Source organism: Eublepharis macularius, chromosome 8 (genome assembly GCF_028583425.1).
Source record: "Eublepharis macularius isolate TG4126 chromosome 8, MPM_Emac_v1.0, whole genome shotgun sequence".
In the NCBI taxonomy this organism is placed as follows: Eukaryota; Metazoa; Chordata; class Lepidosauria; order Squamata; family Eublepharidae; genus Eublepharis; species Eublepharis macularius.
The window spans coordinates 18,709,338-18,733,072 of NC_072797.1; the positions used below are offsets into that span (position 1 = coordinate 18,709,338).

At 41.6% G+C, this 23,735-nt stretch overlaps 1 protein-coding gene across 2 annotated transcripts in view; it reads left to right on the top strand.

Annotated features, from left to right (window-relative positions):
* The window catches only part of WDR7 (WD repeat domain 7), a 252,690-nt gene that overhangs the window by 32,402 nt on the left and 196,553 nt on the right, over window positions 1-23,735 (top strand). The window contains exons 13-18 of one of the 2 annotated variants that reach the window (XM_054986975.1): window positions 1,726-1,921; window positions 4,712-4,926; window positions 15,262-16,028; window positions 17,189-17,277; window positions 19,089-19,091; window positions 20,743-20,832. In XM_054986975.1, coding sequence (XP_054842950.1) covers window positions 1,726-1,921; window positions 4,712-4,926; window positions 15,262-16,028; window positions 17,189-17,277; window positions 19,089-19,091; window positions 20,743-20,832 — 1,360 coding nt within the window. The remainder of the gene's footprint in view (window positions 1-1,725; window positions 1,922-4,711; window positions 4,927-15,261; window positions 16,029-17,188; window positions 17,278-19,088; window positions 19,092-20,742; window positions 20,833-23,735) is intronic. The other variant, XM_054986974.1, reaches the window with a different exon arrangement.

A 23,735-nucleotide genomic window follows, 5' to 3' on the forward strand; every position in this document is an offset into this window, starting at 1 on the left:
TATAGGATTGCATTATATGTTTGTCACTCTGAATACATATGACTTAACATTATAACAACAACATTCGATTTATATACCACCCTTCAGGACAACTTAATGCCCACTCAGAGTGGTTTACAAAGTATGCTATTATTATTCCCACTACAAACACCCTGTGAGGTGGGTGGGGCTGAGAGAGCTCCGAGAAGCTGGGACTGACCCAAGGTCACCCAGCCGGCTTCAAGTGGAGGAGTGGGGAATCAAACCCGGTTCTGTAAATTAGAGTCCTGCCGTTCTTAACCGCTACACCAACCTGGCTCTGTAAACATTGCTTTCTAAAGTATAATTGAGTAGCAGGAAAGCAAGCAAATGCAGCTTTTAGAACGGCCGAGGGAAAATCGCCACAGTGGTTTTCTGTTTCTGAGCCATTGTTGAAGAAGCTTTACGACCAGCAGTGATCATTTATAAAGTATTGTGTGGGAAGAACTACGTAAACTCTGGCTGATGGGTGACCATTACTACGGATGTGTCTGGGATAAATGGGAGATGGAGGGAGAAATTTGCCCCACATTGTTTAGTGAATTGGTGGTACAAGTGGGAATTGGAACCTGAGTCCACAAGACTTGTGCTCAAGGAGTAACAGTATTCCTAAAAGATGGCAGGTAATTGCTCATGGCTTCTTAAACCTCTGTGTTTCTGACTGTTGCACGTGCATGCATGCAGTCCAGTGTCACCATTTTTCTAAGCTAAAAAGCCACGACTTTGTTCAATGCACACCCTCTCCCGGAAAATTTATCTCTTCTTTAACACAGATTACTACTCATGCAAGCCTCGTGTAATACTTTGGCCCCACATTCTTCTTAATACTACTGGTAGCGCAATGCCACATCCTCCAGTTTGCAAGATCTGAGCAGGTCTCTCAATGATAAGATGTTTTGGAGTTCTTTCATTCATAGGGCTGCTACAGGTTGGAGGTGACTTGATAGCACATAATACATACATTTCATAACACACATTTTGCAAAGGGTGACTTGAGGGCAGATCTCCATAGCCTTTACAGATCTGCATTCCTTATAGTTTCAAAGTAATCTTTGGTGGGGTGGGGGGCAGTCTTCTGTGCTTGTGATTAGTATTTGGTCTTTGGCAAGACTCAGCCTTCATGCTTGAGTGCAGCTTGGTTTCACAACCTTAACAAAAGAGCTTTGTTGGCTAAGAGTCTGTTAATACATTCTTTCATGTAATTTACCAAGTGAGAATCACCACCTTCTTGCAGGAGCTCGTAGAATTAGGCATAAGGGCCTGTCCTTCAGTACTACTGCACTGCCACGCTTGCCCCTGGAGGGACATCTTCCTTGCATCCAGCTCTTGGGTGTTCTTGAAAGAAGCAGAAGGGCCAGGAGCGTCCTAGAAAGCGGGCCAGAGCTTTGGCTGGGATTGTTCTTGAGCTGAAAGGTGCAACTCGTTGCTTGTGCTGCAGCAGCCTGGCCCAGTATAGGGCAGAACGGTCAAGACGTAGATCACAGCTAGCCTCCAAGTGGAGAAACTAAGTTTCAGCAAACTGTGTTGCCTTGCCTACAGTAGACTTCTTTCCGCTCATAAATTTGAAACGTCTTAAAGTCTCGTGCAGATACGTTACATGATTTGCAGTGGTTTAAATCTTGAATTTTTATTTCAGTTGTAAGTTCTTTCTATCTCTGACAAATATGACAAGTGAGATTTATTATTCCCCCCCCCCCGACTTTTCAGTCAAGAGTTCAGCACTGCGTATGCTCTGTAGCCAGTGACCACTCAGTAGGACTTCTGAGTTTACGAGAGAAGAAATGCATCATGCTGGCTTCCCGGCATCTCTTCCCAGTCCACGTAATAAAATGGAGGCCATCTGATGACTATCTAGTGGTTGGGTGTTCAGATGGATCCGTGTATGTCTGGCAGATGGATACTGGTAAGGCCAAGTGTGCACGAAGCACCTTAAATTATATTTCCGTTAAAGGTATGCTCTGAGCAATGTTGAAGCTGTCTGGGTCTAGTCTTGCTTGTAAGAAAAGTTTGCCAACCCTATGTGTTGTCTTCCCGAAGAAGTCATCCTTGGAAAACTTGTCTCTGTGCGTGAATTGGTGGTTTACTTTTAAAGAGAAAGGACTGAAGCATGAAGTGCTAATATTCTTTATCTTGTTTCTTTATTTGTTACTAATAATATTAGAGGCCTGAACTACCGTTTTTAGTAACTGTGCGTGTCTTTTATGACAAGGAAAAAGGTAGTAAAACGCTTTGGATGCTTGGAAAGTTGTTTTTAAAATATTACTGCTCTCACAAATGCAAATTTTATATTGAATCTGTGCCCTTACTAACACAGTGCATGTTCACACTTGCTTCCTATCTACACATTGGGTTGGATTCTCTAGTGTGTTTCCATGGGTGGAAGGATTTCTGTCTGTATAGTGCAACTTTTGATTCCCCCAGGAGCAGGATTTGGGGAGCTTTGGAGCAGCAACCAGAGACTGGAGGCAAGAAAGTCATGTCGCGCAGGCAAAAATCCTTCTGTGGAAGCATTCTGTTTTTCTCATCCTTTCTCATATTGTACTTTGTGCTGCTAACTGCTTTGGATTGGTGTGAACTGGTCCAAACGTGCTATCTAAATCCTCATATTTGATCAAATAACAAGCGGTTACCCTTAGATCCTTCCCTTTCAACATTCTTCATGTACCGTAGTGGACTGGCTGAGCATTTAAATAAAATGAATCGTAAACACATGCACACCCTGCTTTTTCCATTTGTAAAGATCTACAAATATGAGTAATACACAAAATCACAACAAGTTAAAAAAGAAAACAAATGAAGCATCATAACTCTGACATCAGCAATCCACATTGTATGGCATAAAAACTAATTATCACTTGTCTCAAATGCCTTCTACAAGAACAGTTTGAACTTAAAACACTGAAAGAGCCCAATGAAGCTCCTTCAGTGGAGGAATTGAAGGAATTTAATAATCTGTCATATGTACCCCAGTTGAAATGACCCTGTTTTGTGTGCCCAGCCACCTCAAGTGGCAGTAGAACAAGGAGTTATATGAGAAGGAAGTCCTCTTGAGGGCTTTAAAGATCACAACCATAATTTTGTATTGGGCCCAGAAACTAACCGGGGTCCAGTGTAACTAAAAATGTTTTCCAAATGGCTTGCCCTAGTTAAAACACTGATCCCTGCATCCTGGACCAGATTCAAGTTTCTGAATGTTCTCCAAAGATATCTCTACATAGAATGCATAACATGTATCTCATGCAGGGCTCGTTTTGAGGGGGAACGTGCAGGAATGCAGTTCCGGTAGGTCTCCAAAGAGGTCACATGTCAGGTGGCTCCGCCCACCTGATTTTTGGCCATTTGGGGCCCGTTTTGGCATGGATTGGGCCCAAAATGGCCAGGATCGGGCCTAAAACAGCCAGGATTGGTCCCAGCATGGCCAGGATCGGGCCTCTGACAGGTGGTGGATCACTCTTCCACTCAGCAGCAGCCCAATTCTGACCATTTTGGGCCCCGTTTTGCCATTTTGGGCCCAATTTTGGCCCTGAATGGCTAGGATTGGGTCCAAAACAGCCAGGATAGGTGAGGTCAGGGGGTGTGGCATATGCAAATAAGTTATGCTAATGACACTTCCGGTGATGGCAGGGGGCATGGCATATGCTAATGAGTTTGCTAATGAGTTCCTGCAGCTCTTTTTCAACAAAATGACCCCTGATCTCATGTAGATGTAATCAAGGTACGCATGGCAGTGCCTGCATGACTGTTGTCCTCCTCGTACAGTGATGGCTGCAGTCATCTCTGCCTGTCTCCGGTCCCTGGGCGCTGCTGCCTTCTGAACGTCCAGGGACATAGGGCCAGATTCAGAAGCTCGGATGGCAAGTCTTAAAGCAGGAGCACAATCCCATCCCATATAGGCTTAGCTTCATCTTTGTATTTGTACAATTGTACAAATGTGTAATTGTCTGTACTCAGTTCAGTGTTGATCTTAGGTACTGTTTCAGGGCCTTTAGCGTCTCCCAGAAATTCAGTGGAAAGGGTAAGGGGCGTGGATGTCAAGCATACTGATGCCACCGTAGCCTAAATTCTGTGCTTAAGCTTTTGGGCCCATGGAGTATGCTTAGAACAATAAAACTGGGATGCAGAGAGCTGTAAAACACCTTTACTAAACATATGCCAGCAGTACTTCCCAAAATCTCCAAAGCTTGGAAGAATATCCATTTTCCAGATGTCTCCCTGTGTTTTGCTACTGTCTCTCAGCCAAGTTCGCATCTATGTTCCTATATTTTGTTCTTGAAAACAGATATAAGTTGGTTTTAAATGTCACCATAGACTTAAACCAACATAAAAATACCCTGTTTTTAACACAACTGTAACACTGTAAAGGCTGTTCAATATCTTTATGAACTTCCATAGGCAGGAGCCGGCTTTGCTGAACGTTTCTGGTGAAGTAGGCTCTGACCTGCACAAAAGCCCGGGCCACGATAGTCCGTCATGGTGCAAGAAGGTTTTTCATTTTCCGAACTCTCCACTGTATTTTAATAGTTCTGACATAAGAGAGGACCATTAAGCATCCACAAGATTATTCAGAGTGAGATAGATGTACGATGCATCTCACTTAAGCATGGAGCAATTCCTTTGATCCATAGAAAAAAAAACACCTGAATTTGTTTCTGTGTTTCAACCAGTTTCTCTCCCCCCCCCCCTTCTTTCCAAGGTGCCCTCGACCGCTGTGTCATGGGAATAACGGCTGTCGAGATCTTGAACGCCTGCGACGAGGCTGTGCCTGCTGCCATGGATTCCCTCAGCCACCCTGCTGTTAACTTAAAACAGGCCATGACCAGGCGTAGCCTCGCTGCTTTGAAGAACATGGCCCATCAGAAACTGCAGACTCTTGCCACCAATCTCCTGGCTTCTGATTCATCTGACAAAGTAAGCTTTCCTTCCACCCCTAAGAATCCCCCCTCCTCCTGCCTGGTTGCTCTTCAGGTGAAATGCTTGTAAATGTGTGGACAGCAGGCAGGCCTGTGTCAAATGTGACCCCATGGTGCTGGCACCTACAATGTGTCTGCAGTGCACAGGGGTATGCAACTCTCCAAAGACTCCCTGTTGGTGGGCATCTGCACAACCAATGTTGGCAGGCAAAGGGGTTGTACAGATTTTGCTCTCAAGTGCAGTGCTTTATTAGTTGCACCCCCACCCTCGTGGTGAGCATTCATTTATATGGGAGAAATTAAAGGGACACCCTCAGGGGCAGTTTTGGTATGGAGTTAAACTTGCTTGCTTTTCTTGGTGAGTCCAGTGTTTAGTCCGAGGAACAGACTTCATACCTCTTCACTGTGTCCCAGTATTACAGTACATTGTCCTATAGAACTATGCCATCTCTATTGGGTGGCAGGACTCTCATCTGGAGAACCAGGTTTGATTCCCCACTCCTCCACTTGAGGCCAGCTGGGTGACCTTGGGTCAGTCACAGCTCTCTCAGCCCACCCACTTCACAGGGTGATCATTGTGGGGATAATAATAACAGACTTTGCAAACCACTCAGAGTGGGCATTAAGTTGTCCTGAAAGACTGTATATAAATCAAATATTATTATTATAGCATCATCCTGATCTCTCTTTCTTGGTCATGTTAGAGTAGCAATTATTAAGAGGGTCCATATGGCCTCACTAACAGTTGATCTACAAATTGGGTGGGATATTTGAGATTTTAGGCAGCCCGATTTTCCCACTTGCAGTGGCTTCTGACAGCCCATGATGATACCGCTTTTCTGAGGGTAAAATCCTGGCTTTCTCCTCTAGACCCTTAAAAAGATGGCACACATCAAATAGTAATCAAACTTAACAGGGAGGAGATGACTGGGTTTCAGGCACAAGGATCTTATTGAACGTACGACATGCAAATATCATAAATATTTACATAAAGCTGTCTTGTCTGGAGTGTCATGTCTTTAATGCTTTGGGGACATTTAATGACGATGTTGCAAACTTTGTTGTTGGTAGTGAAATAAAGAACTACTGTGGTAGGGTGTGATTGTGGTCAGGTGTGATTGTGGTCAATATTGGTTTAGATTGCATTCCAGTATGTCAGCTCCGTTTCCTTCAGGGTAAACTGCTAGTTGTATGTAAGTTGGTAAAGATCTTTTCTTAATAAAGTTCCATCTATGATAGCTTCTTGTGTGTTGGAGAACAGTGATATTCATATATAAGTGTGGGAATATCACAGCAGACGACAATCTTTTTTCAAACTTCCCTGTCTTTCAGCGTTCCTTTATGTGTGCATTTTTAAAGCATATAATGAAATAAATGCACAAGCTCGGAAGTTACCGCTCTGCAAAACTGCTTCTAGTATGCTATGGGGTGGTCAAAATGGTTGCCAAAGGTTTCATATCCGAAGTTCTTGAATCAGAGAACAGCTGGAAAAGATCAGTGATTGATGTGTAAAGACTTTGTTTAATAAAGAGATACCTGAAGTATTCAAAACTACGTACACTAATAAAATTACGGTGCAATCCTATGCAGTTACCCCAGTCTAAGCTGATTTATTTATTTATGCTATTTATAGTCCACCTTTCTCATTGAGACTCAAGGTGGATTATACAGAGTGAGTCAGTACAGTAAATTTTAGAGACATTCCAAAACACATGTAATAGCGTATATACATGCAAATTTTCAAAGATTTAAAACCCGCAGAAATCTAGTACAGAGTTGAAGAAATGCTGAAACGGAGCATAAGCGGTTCTAAGACTGATGAGCTAAGGATCATAGGAACTATCCAGTAGGATCACACTTACAGCAATAGTAGTAAAGTGTAGCCACTCCCTATCCCATTACTGATGAATAATAATAACAACAACATTTGATTTATATACCGCCCTTCAGGACAACTTATTGCCCACTCAGAGTGGTTTACAAAGTATGTAATTATTATCCCCACAACAAAACACCCTGTGAGGTAGGTGGGGCTGAGAGAGCTCCAGAGAGCTGTGACTAGCCCAAGGCCACCCAGCTGGCTTCAAGTGGAGGAGTGGGGAATCAAACCTGGCTCTCCAGATTAGAGTCTTGCCGCTCTTGACCACTACATCAAACTGGCTCTCTTGGAGACAGCTTCCATATATTATAGCTTCCTATCTTGAAAAAAGCCCTCTTGAATAATTCAGTTTTGCACAGTTTGCGGAAAGCCAGGAGAGTGGGAGCTTTCCCGATTTCCTCAGGTAAGCTGTTTCAGAGGGTGGGGACCACCGCAGAGAATGCATATGAATGGACAGCTGTTGATTTTGTCATGTGAAAGGTGGCACCTGCAGAAGGCTCTGTTCAGATGAGTGAAGCTTATGCAACATAGGGAGAGAGGCTGTCCCGTAGATCTGCCAGATCGAGGCCGTGAGGAGCTTTGTGATATCTAATACCTTGAACTGAGCCCAGTAACAGATAGGTAGCCAATGGAGAGGCTGCAGAACGGGAGTAATATTCATGCTCCTCCTAACTCCCAGTAATAGCCGAGCCGAAGCATTCTGCACCAGCTGGAGTCTCTGAGTTAACTTACGGGGAAGACCTATGTAGAGTGCATTATAGTAGTCTTGATGTTGTTATGGATTGCACTATTGGTTACTTAGACGTTTCAGTCTGGGAAGAATCACGGTAAAATATTTTAAAATGATTTCTTACTCCTGCTAAGATGAACAGGTTTGACAGAAGCATACCAGATATGCGCACATCTTTTTTTTTAACTTTTTATTGAAATAAAACAATTACAACATACAAACTTGAACAAGTACAACAAACAATCAATTCAATACATAGTATTTTGTTACAGAAGGAAAGTAAGCACGTGCCAACAGAGTTATATACATTGTGGAACTTTACAGTGTGAAACCCTTGGACAGAGTTAGATATGCGCACATCTTAATGCATGATGGCCCTGTGCAAAGATTCAGGAAAATTGGAAAACAGTTGCAGAAGATCTTAGAAATATAGTATTTAATACATCTGTCTTGATTAAAGGAATTTTGTTAGGATTTAGGATTTAAAACAATTGTATCTGCTTTGAGCCTGTGTGCAGGGAGAGCAGGTTACAAATGTAATGAAATAAATAATAAAAATATATATCCTGTCCTCCAAGCCTTGAAGAGGTAAAAGTGGGGACAACTTAAAAGCCTTGGTGCTTTAAGACTATAAGAAATGGTTGTTAACCTGATAATTTTAGCAACAGTTGAAGTAAATGGAGGATTTCTCAAGATTCTTGAGTAGCGATCTCTTGAAATTGGTTTGAAATGCCTTGAATGTAATGAAGGATAGACCAAGCTGTGTTAGTCTGTCTGTAGCAGTAGAAAAGAGCAAGAGTCCAGTAGCACCTATAAGACTAACAAAATTTGTGGTGGAGTATGAGCTTTCGTGAATCACAGTGCTCTTCTTCAGGTGAGCTGTGACTTACAAAAGTTCATACCCTACCACAATTTTTGTTAGTCCTATAGGTGCTATTGGACTCTTGCTCTTTTCCATTTAATATAATGAATCTTTTACATATTTAGTAAGGTTGCGTGATACTAGTATCTCTTAGAAATGATTTGGTTAACTAGAGAAGAAGATAGCTTGTCAGAATGTACCTGTGGAAACCTTATTTTTATCAACTAGCTGATTATCCCCCCTCTTTGTTGAGAGAGGCATTTATACCATATTTGCTTCGTTTTCTTGTTTTTTAAAGTCAGATTTATAAATATGAAAAAAATCTTGTCTTGCTTGTCCTTTAGAAATTATGTGACAGATGAAAGCTAGCATATGAATGCTTTCTAACTTACATAGCTTACAGCTATGGTTATTATTATTATTGCTTAGCTTAAAAAGAAAACAATGATAGAAGGAGGTCTGCATACAGAGATCCTTCATGAAAAATTAATTAGTGCTGAGCCACTCGGGATCTTTCTTGCCACTTCCTTTGCATTGGGAATTCTTCTCACCGCTCTTGAGTAGCGATTTCTCATCCCTGGGATGAAGATAAAAACAGAGAAGAGACACCTCTTTAATGGCTTTGGTTTCAGCAAGCTACAGTCAACACGTGGGACTACAGGGATGTTGATCGTAGCCTTGTTTAGGAGAAATTTTAAACTCCGATGTAAGATTTAAAACCTTACAAAGCTCTGCACATATAAACGTTTACCAGATACGTTTATGAAGGTATTTTGATTCCATTAGGGCCCTGAAGCCCTAAACCAAGCCCAGCTTTACAGCCTCTTTAGTAGGGTTCCCTAAAATGAGACGGATCTGGGAGGTACAGCGGACTAGGGTTAAAATCGTACAGTGATTCCGTGTGCAATTACGGGTAACTCTTGATTTGAAAGGCATCTTACAAAGGCTGTTGTTGTTCTTTAAGATAAATATAAGGGGTTTGATCCAATGACCCTCTTCCCCTGAGCGAGGGATAGGGCTCTTTCTTGGTCACATCCAACCCATTCACCCTGCGGAGTCTTAGCTACCGTCTTTCTTTCTCCATATTGTTCACCCACCTATTTGCTGTTTTAATGTAGAGTTGGTGGATGTGGTTATGAAGCATGCACTCGAATAGTTTTCAGTAAGAATGGACAGAGAAAGATCGCTTCTCTTCCACTTGTCCGTCTTCTACCACCGTTCTTTTTGATTAAATGCAGCAGACTGAGTCAGTATAGATGTGCTTTGGCACAAAAGCTACATTGTAGGATAGAGATCAATAATGCAAGCAGATGATCAGTATCTTTTTTTTTTTAATAAAATGAAAGTATGAACATCACATGTTAAGGCTAAATGGCTGTAGAGATGATAGTTGTATGTGTGTTTTTTTTTTTTTTACAGAAGCGAGATTTGGGTCCAATAGCACCTTAAAGATGAACTAGGTTTCTGGGGCATGAGCTTCCAAGAGTAAGAGCTCCTTTCATCAGATGTAAGGAGTAGAAAAAGGAAGGAGTCCTTATAATCCAGAGAGAGGTGGGAGGGGTGTTGTAAGTTGGAGTGTCAGGAAGCTACCTGTAATACATGTTGTAGTTAGCTTGATAGAGCCTGGGTACGAAGTACAGAGAATTAGCATCCGTAATGCGAGAAAAATCCTGTCCTATTTCAGCCCTGGGGGGCATCGGATTTTTCTCGCGTTACAGATACATGTTTTCTGTACTTCTTGATGAAGGGAGCGCTGACTCTCAAAAGTTCATACCCTGGAAATCTAGTTGGTCTTTAAGGTGCTACTGAACCCAAATCTACTACAGATCAACATCGCTACTCACCTGAAACTATTTTTTTTTTTACAGGTTAGTTTATTACATTTCTATCCTGACACTGACCAAACCTGCTAATTCATCAGGGTTGCTGCATCAGTACACCCTCTAACTATATCTCAGGACTTGAAGAGCAAGAAGTACAGATCAGTTGTTTTACTTAAGTACAAACGTTGGGCTTTCCGTTTTCACAGCTCTCACCCTGATTCCGTGCTGGCATTTTACAGTCCCTGTAAGCTCTGAGGCTACTGGGAGCTACCACTGAGCTCGAACTATCACTTGAGTACATTTTTTTAGAGTTTCGTAAGCTGAACTAGAATCCTTCAGATTTTCTCTTCTGCAGTCAGATTCTCAGCCAAGCTGCTCAAGAATAATAATTTTGTTTTAGCAATCACACAATATAAAAGTAAGCCAATGCAGCAAATTTTCTTTTGCCTGGGTACAAACTGGATGCGCTTACAGGGAACTCCTACCGTCCAGCTCATCAGCTGCTTTAGGAGGGGAAGAGTAACTGTAGTCTTTGTCTGGAATTTGGAATTAAATGTCACCCTGTCTCTACAATTTCAATAGCTACTTTTACCATGGTTGGTAAGAATGAGAAGCGTAAAACAGGGTTTCTGCAGAAATTCTGTAGGATTAGAAATATAGAAGCTTCTTTTAGCTCCAGGATGACAGAGTGTAAATGGAACAGAACACAAATATGAACAGAATATTGGTATCGAAGGAAACTGATAGCTCTTTCCGAGTTGCTCCGCTGGACTGATCAAAGGTAGGAGAATTCAGTGAGGACCGCTGAAGTATGCAGAAGAGCTTTCATGATTATGCACACACGCTGGAATCTGGTGCCGTGAGCAGAATCCAGCATTCTGAATCACTCAGCATTCAGTTACTTTTTTCTTGAAAAAATAAAATTTCTAGCCTGTCAAGACAGACTACAATGTGTGTGGGAATGGCCCTTGGGGAATCCTGGAAATTGAAGGGCAAGGGTGGGCATACATCAAACATTCCAGTAGCCAGGAGCGAACTTCAGTGATGCTCAGAACTTTGCTCCTTCCTATGACTGATAGAAACAGAATGGAGTGTGCAAATCGATGTTTTTATTTTGTATTATTCATACAAGATTCAGAATTGAGGGGGGTTTTTTGGATGCTCCTTTGGCATAGCCTTGGTGCAGAACTCTATTGATGCTCTGGGCATGCAGTAGATGCAGCATTCTTCTCCTATATTCCTAATTTTCAACATGCCAAATATGTGGGTAGTTAAATCTGGAGACTGGAACCATGACCAGACCGTTTAGATCTTTTTATAAAACTGAAGAAGTCCAGGTTTTCAGAAAATCTGAACTCTAAACAAAAATATGTTGAGGGGTTTACCCCCCCCCTCCAATAATATAAGCAGCTCCTGTACCTTTAAAAAATGTCTTCTGCAGTGGTTGCTAAGCAACCACAACAGTAATGCCAGCCCTCAAGCCTAGCTTTCTTGTCCGTAAAAGGCAGGAGGAGGGACAGGGCTCTTTCCAGAGGTGTTTTGACCTTTGAGGAAGGACTCATTGGGACCAGGCCGGGCAGCAACCATTAGGCAACTTGATACCACATGACTTGAATGACACCCAGACATGGCTGCTTGCAGCCAGCCACCCCACAAAAGCCAGTGGCATGTACTGTTTAGAATTAGAGCCCCAAGTTTGAATCCTCATTTGGCTACAGTATTGGTACAAAGATAAAGGATGGAGGTGCTGTGCTATAAGTAAAAGTATGCTGGAAAGTTCTGGTTTCTTTTCAGCAAAGGGAAACTTAATTTCTAATTTTGACAGCAGAGGGCATCAGAGAACCACGTTTGGTTGCAAATTCATATTTTTCTTCCTGGATTTTATGGTGGGTATTGATTTTAAACAATGTCATTTTTCTGTGGTGCAGTTTCCATTCTGTATCCAGATATATAGATTTCTTTAAGTTCCACTAGAATCAATGTTACACACATGTGATCCTGTGTGCATATTGGCTGTCTGAATCCAGAAGCTTGCTCTCTTAAATTCCATTCCAGTTATCCTTCTCCTATAAGATGATTTAAATCCAGTTGATTTAACAGGATAAGAAATTCACATATGATAATATGCATTTTTTTTTTAAAAAAATCCTAGTATCTTGAAATGAAGCAACCCATTAATGCAGCAGTCTTGGAAATAGGTATATTTAGTGAAAATAATTCTTTTGCGTATGGCCCAAATATATGTTTAGGAAAAATGGTACTTAATTATTTTACTAAAAGCATGTCATGTTAGTGTCCATAATTCTGTTGCACATTTAAGTCTTTATATGATTTTGTTGTGACTTTTAATGCCTTGAAATAGTTAAATTCCTTGCACTGTGTTCCGGTTTTATAGGCAGTGCCCAGTCAGCTACGCATAATTTTAGTATAAGAGTATTGGATAGTATCCTGTTGTCATATAGATGATTTGCAGGCAAAAATATGTCTTATTCCATTCATATCTTCTGCATCATCCATGTAAAATCACCTTCTGTACCTTCTATCTCAGTTATCACAGCAATTTCATTAAAACAGTAGAACTATATTTTTCTATTCTTTTCCCACTTTTTGTGCATGCATTTGTTTGTTGGTTTTATATTTACAATTTTAAAACATCCATTTGTTTAACATTTATATTTTATATTTAGCATATTTTATGTGTTTCTACTTTCATAAGTTTCTCAAGGAGCATACATACAAATAAAAAAACCCTAAAATACTATTGTCAGATATTTTTAACATGGCCAATGATCATATTAAAAAACAGCCCTGTTCACGGCATTAAAACAGAAGCCTATAACCAGCATGGAAAGCATATTTCAAAAAGTAGAAACATTAGAAAGTCAGCAGTCGATAAATACTAGAGATGGGCATGAATTGGGAAAATTCCAAACCGTGCAGTTTGTGGCTTGCCATGTTTCATGAACCACGAACTTGTCTTGTTTCGCAAACTGGTTTGTTCAGTTCATGAAAACGTCACTTCCGGGTCAGCAGAAGGTCTGCAGAGAGCCTAGGAAACTGATTGATTGGCACCAGGCTGTTTGCAGTGATGAGCCGAAACACAAACCAAATGAACTTGGCTAAAATTCGTCATGGTTTGTGAGAAATGAGCTCCCATGAACCTCCGATTCACAAACCACGAACCAGCCCGATTCGTGACGAACTTTGGTTCGTATTTCAGTTCATGCCTGCCTCTAATAAATATCATTCTGTTAAAAATCCTTTTGCTTGAAGATGAAAAGGATCCCTCTAAGGGGAGGGTATTTCAGAGTGTATTTCAATGCCAACGTTTTGTCCTGTACCATAGCAGTGTGTATACCTGCATATACAAGAGGGCACACAGCAAAACCACTCCTGATAAAAGCAGTGAGGAGATGTTCCCTGTAACTCTATAATAGTTAAATAATTATTAAATGCTTTAGTAGTCTTGATTGCTGGAGATTAATAAATCTCCGGTTACTTGCCCATCTAGAAACCTAACCATTGGATGTTGCACCTAGGAATTAGAAATATAGGGGCAGCACTCTTCCCAGTAAAGAAAATACATGTAACACTTTGTTTCACTGATAGCTCAGTGTAAGCAATTCTGAGCTTCCCAAGGCAGAGTGGCATATACATGAAATGGAGTATTGTTTTGGCCTAAACACAATACCAGCTTACAGACCAGGCTGATATCATTTCAGGGGATGCTGATTGAAAATAAACACCCCCACCCCCTTGCTATGTAAAGGTTGAATATGTGTTTGGCATGCAGGAGGGGCCCAATTTCAGTCCCCCAGCATCTCCAGTTAAAAGGATCCAAGTAGTAAGTGATACGAAAGATCTGTAGCAGAGACCCTGGAGAGCTGCTGCCGATCGGAGCAGACAGTACTGACCTTGATGGACCAGGGGTCTGATTCGTTATTCGGCATATTCATGTATTCATATGGTCACACTGATTTAATCAGTGTATTTGGTCTTCATTGTGTTGTACCAGCAAAGTCTTTTTTCCTCTGTTCTATGACTGGTAAGTGAAGATTTCAATTTTACCATCAGAAAAGTCTTAGACTTATGGAAGCCACAGTAGTATCAGGTTTGATTTTTATAGTTCTTAGTGCAGTCAAGTATGCTGATGTCTAATTCTATAAGATGTAATTTCCGTCTAAGGGAAGGGGGGGGGGGGCTACTGGTTAGATATGCAAATGCTGCCTACACTTACTGCTCAGAGAAAAAAGCATTTGGATCCACACCACAGTGCACAGGCTTAAGGGTTTGCCTGCAAAAGGGGGAAAGAACAGTGGCAAAACCTGTACATGGCCAAAAAAGTCCTTCTTTGTAGCAGGAAATTTGAATCACTCGTCAATTTCACCTCTACAAGGGGTTTTCTTTGATGGGAAGGAAGATGGTCATTTTCCTGAATGTTTTGCTCTGTTTTGTTTGTTCTCTAACCTATCAGCTACTGCCTGTGCAGAGAGTGGAAAGGGCAGATAGGAAAGTGACAGTATTTTTGAACCAGCAATTGCTGGCTCTCAGCTGAAGTTTTTAATATTAAACAAGTCCTACCCTTTCCTCCCCTCCAGTGTGACCTGTTCGTGAATGTGCTGTTTGTCTAATCTGTGTATCTGAGACAGAGCTTGAGAAGGGGTGGGGGGGGGGGTGGATAAGGGACAAGAATGTCTCATGGTTTGTATTTCTGTGTAATCGTGAAAGTTGGAAGGATGCATGGGTCTTTAAAAATTAAAACAGTATCACAGTATCCTGCATCTCCAGAGGCTGTGTTCTCTAGGTAAAACTCTGCCCTGCTTCCTAGAAATAAGCACACTTGAACTTCCATGCTGTTTGCTGATTATTAGATTTTAAAATGTGTGTGCTGCTGCTTTGCAATTGCAAATCATCTGCGTGTCACATTTTTTTTAATGGATGTCACTATTCTCATTTTCCTTAAGTGTTCATGTTGCCCGTAAATCCTGAAGATGGAGAACAAGCCAAAAACATAATTTTGAATTTCTTATTGGTTGCAGGGAAACTTGCCTAAATACTCACACAATTCTCTGATGGTCCAGGCCCTCAAGACTAACTTAACAGACCCAGATGTCCACGTGCTCTTCTTTGATGTGGAAGCTCTGATTATTCAGCTACTAACTGAAGAAGCCTCCAGGCCTAACACAGCCCTTATTTCCCCAGAGAATTTGCAGAAAGCATCTGGCAGTTCTGACAAAGGGGGTTCCTTCCAGGCTGGCAAACGAGCAGCCGTCCTGTTCCAGCAGGTTAAAGAAACAATCAAAGAAAACATAAAAGAACATCTCCTCGACGAGGATGATGAAGATGATGAGTCCAGGCAGAGAAGAGAAGATAGTGACCCAGAATACCGGTCCAGCAAATCTAAGCCATTGACTCTTTTAGAATATAACCTAACCATGGACACAGCCAAGCTGTTTATGTCATGCCTTCATGCTTGGGGCTTGAATGGTGATCTAGATGAGCTTTGCGGTGAACGCCTGGGGATGCTGAAGCCACACTGCTCAGTCTCTTTTGGCTTGCTTTCAAGGGGAGGCCACATGTCTCTGATGCTTCCGGGATACAATCAGCCTATAGGCAAGGTACCGTCTGCTGATGCAGAGGTTGGAATGTCCGTGTCCCTCACGGAGGGACACGTCAGGGGTACGTATGGCATATCACGGGCAGTGACTACTCAGCACCTTCTCTCCATTATCTCCCTGGCGAACACTTTGATGAGTATGACGAATGCAACATTTATTGGAGACCATATGAAGAAGGGACCAGTCAGGTACTATGAAAAGCAATTTAATGTTCTCTTTTCATTGCCTGTTACCTTTACGGTATATTTTTAATGCATGTCACCATCTTATGGCTTTTATTTACCAGTGGTAAACTCAAGATCAGATTGGCTTTTTTCACCCTTCCCTGTGATCTTTAACATTAGTCCGTTGTTATCAGAAGTGGTGAAATTCTAGGTATATGTAAATTGCACTCCGTTTTGGGATGCTGTTTCCTTCAGAATCTTTAAAATGTTACGTTTCAAGTAGGCGAAAGCTATGTAATAAATTTTTCCCTGGCTTTTTTTCTGGGAAAAGAGGTGGTGGAACTCAGTGGGTTGCCCTTGGGGAAAATGGTCACATGGCTGGTGGCCCCGCCCCCTGATCTCCAGACAGAGGGGAGTTTAGATTGCTGGCACAGAGGGCAATCTAAACTCCCCTCTGTCTGGAGGTCAGGGGGTGGGGTCACCAGCCATGTGACCATTTTCAAGAAGTTCCGGAACTCTGATCCACCGCGTTCCAGTTGAAAAAAAGCCCTGGATTTTTCATAGAACTTGGGTTTAGTGGATTATATCCTATGAAATCTCTGACCGGACCAGGTTTTCATGCCTCCCCCTACAGCTGTAACCGAGCTATAACCCATTGAGGCCCATACCCTGAAATCTTGTTCCTGGGCATTGGTGAACCAAGCAGCATGGGGTCTACAGTGGAAGGAAGTAATTGGCAGGAATTGCCAGTGACAGAAATGCTTTTATTCATAGTCTACAAGTCATTATTGCTTGTCAGGTAGTGGGGCAGCTACAACACTTTATGGCAAGATTTTATGCATCCGTCTAGTTTTAGAGATGCTTCCAAAAACCACTTCAGAACGTGGGTTACCCCTATCCTGGGCATGGGGTCCACATAGCATGTCGAATTAACTTCTGTAAGGAGGAATAGGGACAGTATAATTTCAAGACCAAGAGGATGTCTGTGGCCTTGGGGGGGGGGGGGGAAGCAGAAGTTGGAAGAAAATGAAAAGGAACAAAGAGGCAAGAAAGGTTTCCCAAGATCTGTAGAGTGAAGAGGAGAGATATTTACCATCTCATATGAAACCACCTCTGAAAACCCAATTTATTTGATATCTTCTGCTATTTACATGGTGAGTTTTGACGATGATTCTTATTTGCAGGCCCCCTCGGCCAGGGACTCCTGAGCTTGCCAAAGTGAAGATGCCTGCTCCACCTGCCAGTCCAGCATCTCAAGGGCTGATTAAACAAGGTAACATCAAAAGGGTTGAGACAAGGAGCGCTCCCATTTTTTTTTTACTGTATTTATCTTGATTAGAGCCTCTTGGGGGGTGGGGCTTGGAAAAGAAACACTTTGGCCTCTCTAAGAGAATTAGGACAACTAAAGCTTTGAAATGAGATTGCCAGACACTGGTTATTGTGGCTAAATGAAGCTGAAATGTCTGACTCTTACAAGAGATTGCCAAGTGTCACGGAGCGGATGACTCCCCGTGTATATGGGTACGCAGCGGCCATGGTTTTTGGAATGCCTGTGTTGACCCCCAAGGGAGCTGGGCATTCACTCCTGGACTATCTTTTGCCAACTGTCACAAACTGATGTTTTGATACAGTCGCTGCTGGGTTTCAAAAAGCTGATGTGGGCAATTTTTTTTAAGATAAGCCTAGTCCACGGTAGCAGAGGTGGATGTTAACTGGGTCTAACGGGAAACGGTAGCTACCCGTGGAACTTATTTTCAGGTTTGTTTCTGTTTCTAAACTGGTGGCAGTTGAAGTGTTCACCTATTAAAAAACGAAGTATTTCTGCTTGATTGGGATAGTTTACCCTGCCAAACTGCTGTTTCTAGCCTGTAGAGATGGGTCAGTTGCCAAGCACCCTTCTGTGTACAGTGATAGTCCTCAGGGATGCCGTGGCTGAAATAACAACTGAACCCTCCACTTAGCCAATGAGCTTTTTATGTTGTTATACTTATTTTCTCTTCCAAAAGTTGTATATATTAAAAGTTCTATACCACTTGACTTTGCAACTCTAAGCAATTTTTGTTCTCGTGCCTGGGCAAACAAGTAAACCCTCTTGCTCCAGGCATAATGTTCATCTTAGTGATACTCAATCTGGGGCTCATGGAGAGCCATACAATTTCCATCGAATGAATGAGCCGTATGTGTTTCCGTCCCTGGCATGAAGTCTGCGCCTCAGGCTTGCGGCTTACCCGTTCCTCTGGCAGCAGCTATTTCACGGTGAGATCCCGCTGCCAACCAGAAGCCCCACTGTTCAGGTGCCTTACCCACTTATCTCACACATGAGGCAGGTGCCACATTGGGGAATAGTGCTCAGAAGAGACACTGAGAGAGCATTGTTTGCTTATTTTGTTCTGATGCAACATAAATTTGTCATTCTAAATAGGCACCAGTATTCTTCTGTTCACTCACTCCAAACCTTCTGTATTCCTCCGGCCTGAATTAACCAGGCATGGGGTGGGACACATGGCATAAGGGCACTTGCATATTTAGCTGTAGTTGTTCATTTTGCAAATCAGCTCCAAGCCTAGAAAAGCTATGATGATGACTGCCTTCTTTGGTCAAATTAAAGTTTAACTGTGTTCTCCTTGCCAAAGTAAAAAAGGCAGTAGTCATTCCTGTTGGAGGGAATTTGCCGCTTAATATGCTTAGAGATCTCTGTTCTCAAAAGAGAGGTGGGGATAGTTTTTTCCAATTCCCTTCCCCCCCTCCCACACATAGCACCTTGACCCATATTTTGCCCACATAGAGCTCACAACTCGAGAGAAGATCATCCCAGAAATCAGAAATGATTGCTAGGCTAAGTAGAACAAAAATTGCAGATTTTAGACCAAAGAAAAATCCCAAAATGAAAGCCATATAATATCTTTTAGTAAGACCAATCCAAAAAGCAGAACAACAAAAAGAGTTCTCAGATGATAGCCTAGATTTTTTTTAAAATTAAAGATGATAGCCTATATCCTTCCCCTCTCCCCCCTTGAAGGTATCACTTCCTATTTATTTATTTATTGGATTTTTAGCCCGTTCTCCCCACAAGCGGGCTCAGAGCGGGTAACATCAAATAATAAAAGTCACATTTAAAACACATTAAAACCATAAAATTCAGCACAAGAAAGCAGCAACTCTGCACAGCAGCCCATATGCCAAACCCAATACAATAGAATTCCTAGGCTGCATTTTAAATTTGGGAGTTCAAAAATCTTTTGTGGCGAGTTTCAGATTCCTTCTACTTTAAACTTGTCTGCTTGCAATGCAGCAAACGCATAACGGGGAGAGGATGGGGCTGATCAGTCCATGTCTTATTTTATTTTCCGATTGCCAGAGAGTCTGGTACTGTTGAGCTACTGCCAAGCCAGCTGTTACTTTTGGTTACACTGATTGATATAAACAATGACAGCCAGAAAGGGACTGTTCTTGTCCCTCATTTGCCCCATCACAAAAGAGCAAAGCTTAAAATAAACAGTAAACTTAATCTAGGGGAGTGGGGCGGGGCAAGTGTGTATTTTCAGAAAGCCCATTCATTTATCAGTACAAATGCTTCATCCATTCTTAAGGCCTATAATTTTTTTTTTTTGCTGCTTGCAATACATGTGATCTACTTTTACAGTGGTTCTCCTTACCACGTTGCACGTGCCACCACGATTCATTTGTGTGGAAATCGTGGAAGGAGTAATTTTGATGCAGATGTCTTAGAGTGACAAAAGGAAGTTCACTGCATGAAAACCAAACATACCATTCAGGAAACAATAGTGAATCTGTTCAGGAGCTTGAACCTATTGTTACTCTGCAGCAGAATAAAAGAGAAGGATTAATTTGAAGATGCTTGTGCATGACATATGGTAATTCTTCGGGAGAAGGAAGTGGCAGCTAGTGACCTCTAAATCTTACCATTGACCTCTGGTTGTAGAATGGTGTGTGCCATAAGGTCTGCCCGTCCTTTCATATGATAATTTGATTCATGGAGCATTAGTGAAACTATAAAGTTTATGGCTGCCTTTGGACTGCCTTCACATTAAAAAATAAGAACCCCACCACAATTCACAAAATGGCTGTCGTAAAACTGCAGAAATTTTAATTTGGCAAAAACTATTTTGAGCAATTAAGTTTTAAGTGTCTTCCTCGCTAAAAGTAGTTGAGAATACACATTAAATCAATCCCGGCGTGGCCTTTAGGAGATTAGCTTTCAAGGTGCTTTATTCAGCCTGGCCTTTTAAAACAAGTTTCAAAGGTTGAAATACTCAAAATTAGGTTTGTCAAAGTTGCTTGTTGGGGAGTGAGTGGGAATGGGGGGGGACTTTATTTATATTTAAGTTTTTTGAGGTTATAGTTGAGCGTAATTTTGAAGGTAGCCATAATACTGGCCTCAGTGACATAGTCTGCATTGATTTCCACTAGCATTACTATAGGTAAGGTTGCCACTCCCCCCCCTTCCCCTGTAAAATGGGATTGGTTCGCTGTTTCTGGGTGTAGTCCAAGTAAGCAAGCGCTCTCTCTCTTTGTTCTGTAACTGACTTGCGTTTCTGTCTCTGACACATTTCTTGGAAGGTCATTGTAAGATGGTTGTTTCAGTTAAAACAAGTCCTAGAGATTCTCTGTTCTTTATTTTTTTCTAATTATTATTTAGCAATACTAACCAGTTTTCCCCCCCCTTCCTGAAAACGTCTGTCTTCATTATCCTCTTTATTTCTCTTTCTTACTCAAGTTGTTCCTGCTGTTACTGCTAGCACTGAAGCTGGTCTCTGTGGCTCTGATACTGCTCCTCCTTTCAATACCTGTTTCTTAGTAAATGAAGGTATTCTTGCCTCACTTTCTATCTGTCTACTTGGCCTTTTCTCTTGACTAACTTGCTGTCTCATTGCTACATGCCTCTCTTAATCTATACACATCCATTCACTTTGCAATACTAAGAGAAGCTTCACTTAGCAACCTTTGCTTGGAACTAATGATCAGTTTTAATTTGTTTTTTCTGCCTTTGGGCCGCGATCACTTAAAAGGCAGGAAGACTATGGTATCATGTAAATAGCCGCCTAATCTGACTGGTAAAGAAATGTATATTTAAAGTATTAAGATCTTTTAAACTTGGCTTTTCTAACCTCTTTCAACTTGGGGAGGAAGAAAATAACCACAGCTTTAACTGTGCCGTCCTAAGTAGAGTTAAACCTCCCCAGGCCCATTGACTTAAATGGACATAAGGGCATAGGTCTGTTTAGGATTGCACTGTAAATGCCCCAGTGTCTGCAGATTTAGGGTTTACACAGCTTGGCTTCAACAAATGGAATATTTTGGGAACCTAAAAGAAACTTAAATTGGTACCTATAATTAGGCTTGAAAAACAGGTTTGCTTACGAATATCGTCTATTTTTTTTTTAGTGCAAGTAAGGTTTGGGGTTTATTTTATCTGTGAAGAAAGAGCAGCCTTGAGCCAAGAGGAAAGGTGGGATTTGAATCAATAAAATACATAAGAAACAACAAAAAAAGGATTTGTGAGTGCTTTTATTAATACAGCATTGTGCCATGCAGCTTATTTTTTTCCTAAGCCCTTGAATCCAGTCTGTTACAAGACCATGATTTGTGACAACTTTAAGGATTAAAAGTGTAATCAGCAAACGAATGAAAAACTGAGCATTTATCTGCTCGTCCTTGTTTACTTCTGTCGAATGAAGCTGGCTGTGAGTAGAACTGTCACTTTTAGTGGCTGTAAATCACACAGTTTACAGCCATTTTCATATATATATTACTGCCACTGATTTATAGAGAGGCTTTCAATTATTTGTGTAAATTGTTCTCATTCAGAAAGAGAATGTTGTTCAGTGGATTCAGTTTTCCTTTTACACAAGAAACAAGCAATCTTTTCAACAGGTAACACAAATTAATCTAATGGCTTTGGGCACACATTGCATTGTATCCCAGAGTTGCTATGCTGAAAGAGAATGGCTTCATTTAGCTGATGGAAATGGCCCGCCTTCTTCTAAGCAGCAACTGGTGTGGGGGTGGGAGGGCAATCATTAGAAGCAAGCATTAGACCATCTGATCTACCTCTAGAGCAGGGGTGGCCAAACTTGCTTAGTGTAAGAGCCATATAGAATAAATGTCAGATGTTTGAGAGCCGCAAGACATGATGCATTGAAGTGACTTTAGATGAAGAGGTGGGTCTGGGGGGAGTGTCCTGAAAGTGACATCACAGGAAGGGGTGGGGTTTTGGTGCAGTATGCTGGAAGTGACATCATCGGAAGGGTGGAGCTTAGGAAGAGCCATCTCCTGACCTTTGACTTGGAAGTGACATCACGAAAGTGATGTCACATCCTTGTTAGGCTTCACCCCCAAAGTCCCCAGGTATTTTCTGAGTCAGACCTGGCAACCCCAACATTTTTGTTGAAAATATGAAAGACATGGAAAGAAAAAAGGAAGGAAAAAAAGGCAAAGGGAGGGAAAGACATGGACAGAAAGGAGGGAAGGGAGAGAGGGAAATAAACTAAACTAAAATGTATGGCTATGGCAATACTCAGAGACCTCCAGGAGCCACACAATATGTCTAGAAGAGCCACATGTGGCTCCTGAGCCGCAGTTTGGCCACCCCTGCTCTAGAGCAATTCAAGGATAGTGTTTGCAAAATGATAGAACTGCTGTTGTAGCGATGCTGAACATTCCATGGTTTCAGTTCTTCAAAAATCGAGATTTGGGGAGGATTAACATCTTTTCATACCCCCCAATTATGCAAATATTTGTTTGTTTTTAAAACAACCTCTTTGGCAGCATCGTTTCTATCTTTTTCCCTGTTAAATTTTTCCTTGTTAGATTAGGTCCAGTTGGAGATCTCACAGTGAATGGAATGGTATGTTAACACTACAGAGAGAACCAGATTTACTTAAGTGACCGACGGTGTTAGTGAGGGCAGTTGAGTTTTAGGGCTAAGAGAACCTTTGTAAACGAGTAAGTGAATATTTTTGCAAGGAGGTCCCCAAAGCTGAAGGGGGGAGGAGAGAGCGTTACTTTGGCACACATGAAAATGTCTGCAAATAAGAGAATCTGTTACCCAGCTTGGGACCCTATTCTGGGGAGAAAGGTTGGCTTTATACATATTTTTCTAAATATCCATTAGTAGTTTTTGCCTCAGCTCTACTTACAGTAGAGTGTTAGTGTGCTAAGTATACAAACCAAAATGTAATGTGTGCACAGGTCTGAAGTAGGTATATTTTAACCTTTTCTCCACAAGAACATACAAGATTTCTTTAGTTAGTAGAATTTAACATCTGCCATACATTTTATACAACAATGATTCTTATATGGAACCAATCCTTTATCTTGTTATTGGTGAACATCATAAACAACTCAAGTGTTTTTTTTTGGGGGGGGGGGTTCAGAACTGTCTTTTATAACTTCTAAATTGTGTTTTTGTTGTGTGTGGTGTTAAAAGCGAGTATCTGGTATCATTAGTTGTGGGGGGAGTATTTTTTTCCTGCAGAGGTTTTGGTGGCTTGTTGTCGATATTTTAGCTTTACGTATTGGCTGCAATCCTGCACCTAACTTGCTTACATGTAGGTGTAGTTGATAGCAGGGCTGGAAAAGTCCTAGGAGCATGGTCACCAAGGTGTCTAAAAGATTGATGCTGGTACCTAACAGTTGTGTCACTTTTATGTTATTGTTTATGGCTTCAACCTAAATAAAATTGATACTCTTTCTAAAAAGAATTGATTC